The sequence below is a fragment of the Pristis pectinata genome, chromosome 6, assembly GCF_009764475.1.
Source record: "Pristis pectinata isolate sPriPec2 chromosome 6, sPriPec2.1.pri, whole genome shotgun sequence".
In the NCBI taxonomy this organism is placed as follows: domain Eukaryota; kingdom Metazoa; phylum Chordata; class Chondrichthyes; order Rhinopristiformes; family Pristidae; genus Pristis; species Pristis pectinata.
In genome coordinates, this window is record NC_067410.1 from 63,436,822 (window position 1) to 63,448,185 (window position 11,364).

General features: G+C 41.1%; 1 protein-coding gene across 5 annotated transcripts in view; it reads left to right on the plus strand.

The window, feature by feature from the left end:
* Positions 1–4,704, plus strand: part of LOC127571563 (G-protein coupled receptor 55) — a 34,646-nt gene extending 29,942 nt beyond the window's left edge. For all 5 annotated transcript variants that reach the window (XM_052018055.1, XM_052018056.1, XM_052018054.1 and 2 more), the window contains one exon: positions 1,317–4,704. In XM_052018055.1, the coding sequence (XP_051874015.1) occupies positions 1,330–2,295 (966 nt within the window). In that variant the 5' untranslated portion in view covers positions 1,317–1,329 and the 3' untranslated portion in view covers positions 2,296–4,704. The remainder of the gene's footprint in view (positions 1–1,316) is intronic.
* The last annotated feature ends 6,660 nt before the right edge of the window (positions 4,705–11,364 follow it).

Genomic DNA, 11,364 nt, shown 5'->3' on the forward strand with positions numbered 1-11,364 from the left:
ATTAAAAAAAAACTTAATAAAATCAAATTTTTTCAGGGAATTGAAGTCTTATAAATATTGATCTGAGTTCTGCTGTGTTTTTTCCATTCTATGATGCTAGCATTTCACAGTGCGATTGCCAGTAAGTTTCAGGACTCCTACACAAAGGCATCAGTCCTGTACATACTGGCCAAGTTGTGCTGTCTATTTCCCTGAAATCCATAGGTGGGATAGCGCATTTATGCTGTGGAATCTGTTGTCAAGTCCTATACCAGGTTAGATCCAGGATCCAGCGGCTCATCCATTTAAATGGGATTGTAGGGCAGTGGGAAAGAAAGGGGAGAAAAAGTTTAACGACTACTTTTTATTATTCATCTTTGATTTAATGGTTTCTTAAAAATAATTTAAGATTGTTTCAAAAGTTTTTACTTGGTTTTGTGTGTTTTATCATTTTAAGTAACTTAATTTTTTTCATGTGTTTTTATATATTTATATTTTTTTATATATTTACAAATGTCAGAGACAGTCAAAGACACTGAAAAACCTGAACAGATGGTAGAGTTGAGGGTGTGACTTTGCTGGTTATCAACGATTTCCATTAGAGTTTTGTGTGTTTGCTTTGGATCACCCATTTGACTCAGTTAAATTTTTAGAGGCCATGCTGGTGCCAAGGGTCTCATTGTTTGTGTCCAGGATTGTATGGACACGTGAGATCAGTCTTCCAGGTCCTGAGAACATCATTTCAGGAGAAATGGGAAACACAGGTAATGAATCCAGGCAGAAAATTCCATTCAGGAAAATCCAGGCCAATCTTTGAGATTGATTGTCTGAATCATAAGATTTTGAAGGTCAGTTATTGTGTTGTTGCTGGGCTACTTCTTTGAAAGAGGTTCCCAGTTACCACTCACTCTTTCCCCATGACTGCAACCATTTTCTTCTTCAAGTATATCCCTTATGAAAGTTACAATGAAACCAATTCCATCGACATTTTAGGCAGTGGATTCCAGATGATAACATCATGAAATACAAGAGAAACAGAAGTGTTAAAAGAACCTACCCCAAGCATATTTCTCTGTAATTTTAGTAAAGGTTTAGTTTAAGCATTTTTGCTTTGAAAGCAGATAGAGGAACCTTACGTGAATATATTGAAGGCGTAACTTTTGGAGATTGTGCAGCCTGAATTGCTACATGTGCTACTGGTGAATTAAAATTTTCTCTAGCAATCAGGCCTCAGAGAGGGTTGCTTCCATCTTTACACAGTAACATCATCAGCCATTATTTCTGCCTTTAACTGATTTAAAGAAAGTGGCTGAACTCTAAGGTATGCTTCTTTGCAGGATTAAGAAGGCCATGGATCGGGGCAGTCACAGTAACACAAGCTTAAGCTGTGAGTTCAAAACAGCTGAGGAAGAGAAGATTATCCATCTAGTGGTCTACATCCCCATCTTCATCATGGGGTTGCCCTTCAACCTGCTGGCCCTTTACATGTTCTGTGGCAAGATTAAGAGATGGACTGAATCCACCATTTACATGAGCAACCTTGCTTTGGCAGACATTCTGCTGTTATCCTCCCTTCCTTTCAAGATGCTCAACCAAGATAGTGGCTGGCCCTTTGGAAGGGCCTTCTGCTCCTTTGTAGAGTCAATCTACTTTGTCAACATGTACGCTAGCATTTTCATCGTCACCTCCATTAGCATTGATCGTTATCTCGCCATCATCCATCCTTTGAAAGCAAGAGATTTCCGATCGCCCCGGAAAACTTTGACAATCTGCTTCCTTATTTGGGTTTTTGTCTGGTTGGGAAGCATCCCTATTTATCAATTTCATGATACTCCAGGCTCTAATTACACTTCAAACATTAGCATCGCCTGCTTCCATAGATTTTCTGCCAAGTCCTGGAATCCAGGGCTAATTATTTTTGTGGAGCTGATGGGTTTTATGGTCCCGCTAACCATTATGACCTTTTGTTCAGTCCGAATCATCAGGAAACTTTTGCAGAGGCAAAGTGACATCCCCGGAAACCACCAGACATGCATTAGAATCATCACTGTCAACCTGGCAATCTTCATCTGTTCATTTGTGCCCGTCCATCTTGGCATCTTCCTTCAGTTTTTAGTGAGGCAGGACATCATTGGCCAAAGTTACTGTTCAGAACGAAAGACCATTAGTTTATTTGTACAGAGTGCCATGTGCATAGCCAATGTCAACTGTTGTCTGGACGCCATTTGCTATTATTTTGTCGCAAAGGAATTCCGGGAGCAAGGTTCACGCACCCGAAAATCCTTGGCTACCATTTTCTCAATCATTGATTCTTGAGTTTTTAACCAAATACAGGGCCATGCCCTCTTCTTACCCATGACATTCTTGGTATTTTGCTGGTTCTACACTCTCCACTGCACCATGGTTTGTTCATCGTTCACATCGGGCTATTTCTTCAGTACATCCTCTTATAAAAGAACAAACATATATGTAGTGCCTTGAGCAATCTGTGGATATCCCATCATGATTCTCAGCAAATTAAACACTTTTAACATGCAGGAAACATGACAGCCAAATTGTGCATAGAAAAGTCACACAAAAAGTAGTGTGATTATGACCAGAAGATCTCTTTCAGTTTTCAGAATAAAGGGTAAATATTCTGCAGGATACCAAGAACAATGCCACCAAATCCGAACTTGCCCTGAACTCTGTTTTGATAGGCAATCAGGGCTTTGGTTTAACATATCTGAAAGATGGGACCTCCACTAGCAAAACCTGGGAGTACTGCACTTGAATATTGGCTTCGACTATCCGCTCATCTCTGAAGAGCAATTTGATCCCATCAGCTCTTGACTCAGGGAGAATAATCCTGCCACTGAGCCACAACCAAGCTCACAACTTTTGTTCCTAACCATGAAGACCCTAACTAATAAATTCCTATAAGGTTCATTGTCTATTCTGCACACTCCTTGATCCCTAGGTCCAATATTTTTTGTGATGGAGGAAAGAAGATTAAAATCTTTGTAACATGGTCTCTTTAATAACAGTGGAGGAAACTTCTCGTCATAGGTTCATCATGGACTTAATTTCCCTTGACTATCGTGTACTATGAATATCATAGTCAGGTGCTGAGAGAAGTAAACCATAATGTATAACAATCGAATTGCACCTTTGTTAACATTTGCAGCAGCACTCTCCAAACCTGAGAACTAATTTCAGGCTGGTAAAGGTGTGAACAGATTCAAGCTTTTGTTCTACAACAACATCTGAGATCAAGGCCACCCAGGACAAATCAACATGTTTGAATGATACCACATCCATCATCTGGAACATTAGATCCCTCCACCATCACTGCACCTTTTCTACAAACTCTTCTTGAGTACTTCACCAAGGTTTCTCTGACAGGGCCTCTAAAGCATTCAGCTAATATCGTTTAGCAGGATAAGCACCTGCGATTTCCTTTGGAGGTACTCGCCATCCTGATTTGGAAATAGATTGTCATTCATTCATCGCTGTTGAGTCAGAGTTCTCGACCCATCATTGCCACGTGAACTGCATTGGTTGAAGAACCCTGCTCACCACCACATTTTCTAAGGTAATTAGAGAAGAGCACGAAATGCTGGCATTGCCAGCAACATGGAAATCTTATGAATAAATAAGAAAGGAGAAGCAAGTACAGAAAATTAGAAATATATTCATCAAAATCCTTGACTTGTGAGAGCCATGGCATTGTTTTAAAGATAATTTGTTCCAACGTATTTGTAGATTTTTGTGATGTCCCCAATTGTCTCTCCAGGAGTCAATTTTGCTTTTATATTTTAAAATTTGCATTAACTCCCTTTGTTTCCTTTGTCTTTCAAATACATTTGTCTCTTGTGTCCTGACAATTAGCTCTTTGAATTTTGGCAAAGCAGCAATACATTTGGCTAATTCTAAAAAAGTTATTAATCTGTTCACTTTAAGCAGGTGGAAACCACTGTTTAAAAAAAGAGGTGATATATGACAAGTATTGAAATGATCACAGCCCAAGATTCAAACAGCCTATTTACAAGGGACATGAGTTTTATAGATATCTCTGATAGATATAACCTTATCTTGGTACCATCCTCAGCTGTGCAGGCTAGGAATGTCCCAGGTACAAGATCTGGCATATGCTGAATCATCTGATTCAACAGAAAGAGCAACAGAGAATCTATAACTTATCTCACTATGTTCAGACTAGCAAGAAGGAAAATATACTTATGGTTCTAATCCCTGTTGGAGACCTGTGTGGACACATTTAGTTCCTGTGTACAATTGTATATGTGCATACATCAGTACAGAAATGTTTAAGCAGAGTGTGTTTGTCCATGCCCGTGCATATTTGTGTATATCTTTGCATGTGCAGTGTGCCTTTGTGCAGGATTGTGAGCTTTTGTCTGTATGCTTATGAATACACATGCATGTTTGTGTGCGGGTGAATGTGTTAATGTGTATGTTTATGCTAGTGTGTACATGAAGACACTGTGTGAGGCTAATTGCTTTGAAAATAAAGCAAAAATTTCTAGCAAACATTCAGCAGGTCAAACACCATATGTAGAGAGAGGACAGAGCCAACATTTCACATTGATGTCTTTTTGTTAGAATGAATGACATGAACAAAGATTTATTTTTCCACAAATACTACTTGCTTTGCTGAATGTTTCTAGTATTTTCTGTTTCTATTTCAGATTTCAATAGTAGTATTTTGTTTTAATGAATAATAAAGCTTTATTTGAAGAACATAACAGCCACCATTGCAAAGAAAATCTTGTGCATTTATTTTATATTTCAATCTGAAACAAAAGTGATGAAAGTTTAACAATGAAGAACAGTTCATAATAATAGTGTAACACCTATCATTTATGATAACAAAAATGCCTACAATCTACCAGACAAAGTTTGGACAAATTAACTTAGATGTTGCACTTGTTCTGAAGAAAAATTGGATTTCTATAGTGCCTTGACTACAGGATGTCTCAAATTGCTTTTTCACACAGATAATTAGGCACTTTTGCAATGCAGGAAATGTACAACCCAAATAATACACAGCAAGATGGCACAGACACAAAACAATGATTAGAGAGCCTGCTTCACTGATACTGGTTGCAGGATAAATTCCCTGGACATCTTACATATAGAGTTAGGGAATTTTTAATGCTTATCTGAGACGAATTACATCACTTCAGTTTATTATCTCATCTGAAAACTCACTCTTGATTCTGGACTGGAAAGTCAGCCTAAAGTAGAGATTGAATCACCAGGTTTTAATGAAGAGGCATGGGTACATTCTTTTATGTCACAGTTGACACTTGTTTTTTATGTTTATGTACAACCAGTCATTGCAATTTCTCAACTTAAAACTTACCAGAACAGCTTTTCACATGTCCCAATATATGTCAGTCTACAACATTTTCTGGTAATCAAGTGAGATTGGTTTCTGTACTCTTCTGATTCAGCACATTATTTTACCAGTGCTGTTGTGTTGATAGGACATTTGAGATATGTGCAAGAGAAGAATCTCTAAGATAAGCTTTAAAAATGCAAATAACTATCTACATGAGGTTTGTAATTTTTCTTCAACATTTATCTAAATTCCAGATGAATTGCACATTATACTTGCAAACTATAGATTAGATTATATTTTGGGAGTATATTGCATGGCGGCTATTATAAAGAAACCCTCATGCAGAATAATTTATCTTAAGTACAAAAATCACAAACAAATTGATAGACTCAGAGAAGTCATTAATATTGATTGTGGGTTTCTGTCTCTGAGGCAGAGAGAATTTAAATGCAGAATTCATCAGAAAGTATTATCATACAGAAATCACAAAGGGCAATAGCAAACAGGATATAGTTAATGGATCTTGTAAGAGATGACACTTTAATTAATTTACCATAAATGAACGTGCACGAGTGTGGTTGGTGGCAAGTCATAATAGACACCAGAGCCCACTCTTCAAATATTTTTAAAACAGTTTGAAACATTCTCGATGTTGAATGCTGAAAAGACAGCTCCTTCATATTAGGAATAATATGCTCAAAGATGCGTATCAAATACAACAATAAAAGTAACATATACTTAGCACCTTTAACATAGTAAAACACTCTATTTAAGGAAATGTCCCTATTGTTTAAAATATGCAATAAAATGTATCAAAAATACTTAATCTTTACAGAGAGTAAAAAGGCTTCCATGACTTTGGGACATTGACTTTACAGCCAATGAACCAGCTTTGAAGTGAAGAATAAAGGATTTTCACAGAGCCAGCTCCTGTGAACAGTGATGGGTAGTGGCCAGATAACCTGTTCTAATGATTGTCTAAGTGATAAATATTGGCCTAGGCATTGAAGAAATTTGGTTTGCTCTTCTTCATCTGGCAGTGAAAGCTTTGTCCATTCCTATGTTATATTTTGATTCAACTGTTTCAATATTGTTCTGGCTGGCTTACCAATGCCATAAACCCTCATTTCCTAACCCACACCAAGTCCCATTCACCTGTCACCCTTCACTTACCTACATTGGCTCCCAGTCCCACAATGCCTCAGTGTGAAAGTTTTCAACCTTGTTTTCATTATTGAAGTCTTCTCCAAGCCTTTTAATATATGCCTTCCTTCATTCCTGGTTTGTTGCAGATTTTCTTTGTCCAGGATTCATCCCCATGTCTTCAGCTGCACCATAAGAAATACAATCGTCTTCTAAACTTCTAATTTTCTCTGTCTTGCTTTATTCCTTTGAAATAATTCATAAAGCATATATCTTTACAAGTTTTTGTCACCTGCTTAAGTCAAGCTCTGGCATTATTTGGATATTATTTCTATTAATACCCCAACACACATTTTATCCCTCTTTTTAAAGATATTACACGGTATACTTTAAAATCTGTTAAGTTTAAAGACCCCGGAGAGTGGGAGGGACCACGGGAACCGAGGCCGGGGTGTGAGGGAGGGATCGCAGGAACCAGGGCTCTGGTGAGTGGAATGGGAGTGCGGGAGAGCAGATGCACTGGGCGATGGGTGAAAGGTATGGAGGCAGGCGGCATGGGGGGAGGGGAGGAGAGGAAAAGGAGAGAGAGAGAGAAAAAAGCAAGGAGAGAAAAGAGAGATAGGCTAGGAAAGGGAAGAAAATAAGAGGCATGGGGGGGGTGAGCGGGTGGGGTTGGTTTACTTACTTCCCTGCACTTACCTACTACCTGCACTAAGTGCAGGGAGACAATAAGGTGCAAGGTCATAACAAGGTAGATTGTGAGGTCGAGAGTCCATCTTTTTGTACAAGGGAAATGTTCAATAGTCATATAACAACGGGATAGAAGCTGTCCTTGAGCCTGGTGGTATGTGCTTTCAGGCTTTTGTATCTTCTGCCCGATGGGAGATGGGAGAAGAGAGAATGTCTGAGGTGGGTGAAGTCTTTGATTATGTTGGCTGCTTTTCTAAGGTATGATGATGATATATCTTTATTAGACACAGTGAAATGCACCTTTTGCATAGCGTGTTCTGGGGGCAGCCCACAAGTGTCGCCACGCTCCCGGCGCCAACATAGCATGCCCACAACTTCCGAACCCGTACGTTTTTGGAACGTGGAAGGAAACCGGAGCCCCTGGAGGAAACCCAAGCAGACATGGGGAGAACGTACAAACTCCTTACAGACAGTGGCAGGAATTGAACCTGGGTCGCTGGCGCTGTAATAGTAATACGCTAACCACGACACTACCGTGCCTGCCCTTCAGCGAGAAGTATAGACAGATTTTATGGAGGGGAGGCTGGTTCCCGTGATGTGCCCAGTTGTGTCCACAACTCTCTGCAGTTTCTTGCAGTCCCAGGCAGAGCAATTGCGATACCAAGCTGTGATGCATCCAGATCGGATGCTTTCTAATGATGCATCGATAAACATTGGCGGGTCAAAGGGGACATGCTAAATTTCTTTAGCCTTCTGAGGAAGTAGAGGCGCTGGTGAGCTTTCTTGGCCATGGCGTCTATGTGGTTGGACCAGGACAGGCTATTGGTCATGTACATTCCTAGGAACTTGATGCTCTAAACCCTCTCGTCCTCAGCACTATTGATGAAGACAGGAGCATGTGCACCACGCCACCGCTCTTCCTGAAGTGAATGACCAGCTCCTTTGTTTTGCTGACATTGAGGGAAAGGCTGTTGAAATGACACCATGTCACTAGGCTCTCTATCTCCTTCCTGTACTGCGACACATTGTTATTTGAGATACGGCCCACTACAGTGGCATCATCTGCAGACTTGTAGAGCAGAATCTGGCCACGCAGTCATGAATGTATAGAGTACAGTAGGGGGCAGAGGACACAGCCTTGTGGCGACCAGTGTTGAGAATAATTGTGACAGAGGAGTTGCTGCCTATCCTGACTGATTGCGGTCTGTTGGTCAGGATGTCAAGGATCCAGTTGCACACAATCCTCAAAAAAATTAGCATAATTGACAGGATCCAGGCAAGAACCCATGCTGTGGCTAGTGAACTAAACAGGGGTGAGTACCTTCTAATTACCATCTTTAGTTAGGAGTGTTTGGGGCGATGATATTGGGTTCAAGGTGAATCAATAGGAATGGAACAGAGAATTGGAGAGAAAGTTATGGGTAATTATGTACAATGTACTGTATGATTAATCAAGATGCTTGGTAAAATGGGAAGGAAAAGGGCACCGGTTGTGATGTATATAGTTGTCAGACAGGATTCGAGATGGTGTGAATACAGGACACAGATAGCAGAGTTTATCTGTTACACTGAGTGTGTAACCTGTAGTTGGGGATGCATGGAGACCCTGCAGCAACACACCAAGACTCCTTAGGCAGCACGTTGGGAACACCACCTGGAAATTGTCCTCCAAGCCACACACCATCCTAACTCAGAAATATATTGCCGTGCTTCACCGTCACTGGATCAAAATCCTGAAACTCTCTTTCTAACATCATTGTGGGTATACACACACTTTCTGGACTGCAGCAGTTCAAGAAGGCAGCTTACCACCACCTTCTCAAGTGCAATTAGGGATGGACAATTAAAAGCTGGTTTAGTCTCCAAAGCCGACATTCCTTGAATGAGTATAAAGAAGAACTAGCTATGGGACTCAGCTGGGTGGATGTCCAGTCTAGGTGACAGAAGTGATGACCCTTTTAGAGGCATTATGGTACAGAAAGGGTTGGCAGCTAAATGTATATATAACAACAGGAGTGCTTTTGGAGTCGTACATGATTACTTTATAACCTTGGCAAATGGGGACCTCAACAGGTGTAGTATGAAAGGCCAGGGGTCAGATGACAGTGACAACACTACTGACCCCCATGGTCGGATGGTAGCATTGCCTATCGGGTTGAAAACTACACCACTGTCAATCAAGGGTCTGGCTTCGCCCCACCCATCAAGAGCGTACCTAAGGATTGGCTTGTAACTCACCTTTGTTCTTGACCCTGAATCATTGGCTTGTTTGAATTACCTGAACGGGCTCCACCCATCTACAGCCCTATAAAAGATGGTACATGTAGGCAGTTCTCTCTTTTTTCCAACTGCTGCTGGGGTCAAGGCCACAGGTGAGAGGGTGCACTTCCACAGGGGTCTAGGAGTGTCCTAAGTAGATTCCCAGTAGCATAGAGCTGTTGTCTGTCCAGATTCAGGGGGCTCAGGCAATGTATTTGTTCATTCCCTGATCATTTGGACTAGCTCGTTGTGTGTGTGTACTTCACCCCTGTTGCGACTCCTCCCATGTTTCGCGATCACCCAAGTGCAAGTGTGTGAGTGTGCATTTGTTCCTTCTCATTCCGTTCCCTTGTCTGTCTTTGTAAATAAAATTCTCCTTTTTGAAGTACAAAGACTGTGTGTCCAGATATCTCTATCTTTAAGATCCAAAAGAACCTTTCTCATAACAGCAGGCATAGGTATTTGGCACGGAAATCTGAAAAAGAATTACTGGTGGTGGTGAAGCTGTTGCAGAGGTAGCAGTACTTATGGTAAAGGAACGTAAGAAGGGAGAAGGTATAAAATGGAGAGGGAACAAATGGATGGATCACTGTTCAAAGAAAAGGCAGCGGGAGAGTAAGAACCAGCAAAGGTTGCCAGGGTGGAAAGAGGATTGACAGAAGTTAGTTGAGTAACTTTATAAATCTAGATGCTCAGAAAAGGAGTGGAGAAGACAACGAGTGAAAGACGGGGTGGATGGAAGCTGATATGGGGAGGTGAGTGAAGCCATGCCCCAGTGTGCATTTGATAGAAATTGTTAAAAATGTACCACAGGATAATCCATCCAAGGAAGTACAGTTCGATATCTTCCTGGTGCTGGTCTGAGTGGGTAGGAATATGGAGAAATTCTGTCAACAGTGTATCATCTGTGCTCATTGCAACTCATGCAGTGGTGTATAAGTATGATCGCCATTTAACTACAATAGCCAGCAAGTACATTAACATCAGCCTATGGAGACACAAGAGAGACTGCAGAGGCTAGAATCTGGAGCAACACACAAAATGCTGCAGAAACTCAGAGTCATTTCCCTCCACAGATACTGCCTGACCCGCTGAGTTCCTCCGGCATTTTGTTTGTTACATAAGCTGCTGTCGAATATGATGAATAGTGCAGGTTCACCTGATTGAAACCTACACCAATGCTAGTTCCCTGCAAGGGATCAGTCATTGGGATGATCCTGTAATTACAGAGCATAGATACAGGCTTGTTGCGCCACAATGTCAACCATCAAGTGCTTACCTATACTAATTCTAACCTTTTGGGATGGCAGAGTGGCACAGCAAGGAGAGTCACTGCCTCACAGCTTCGGAAACCTGGGTTCAATCCTGACCTTGGGATGGGGACTCTGTGGAATTTGCACATTCTCCCCGTGACTGTGTGGGTTTCCCCTTGTGCTTTTATTTCCTCCCACACCTCAAAGACATGCAGGTTGGTAGGTTAACTGGCCACAGTAAATTGCCCCGAGCATGTAGGTGAGGAGATGGAAATGAGGGAAGAATGAAGAAAAAAGGAAATGTAGGATTAGTGTAAATCGGTGCTTGATTGTTGGCTCAGACTTGGTGGGCCAAAGGTTCTGCTTCTGCGTTGCATGAATCTGTGACTCTAATTCCATCTACCAGCACTTGGTCCATAGCCTTATATGTGTTGGCGATTCAAGAGCTCATCTAGATATTTCTTAAATAATGTGACTACCTGCTTCTACCACCCTTTCCGAATTCCAACCACTCTCTGGGTGAAAAAGGGCTTCTACAGACCCCCTCTAAACTCCTTACCCCTTACCTTAAACCTACATCCTTTAGTTTTAGATATCTGGTACCTCACCTGTGGCCAATGAAGATTTAAAAATTGCTGCCAGTGCCCAGCAATCTGCTCCTTTGTCTCCCATAGCAGCCTTGGATACATCCAATCA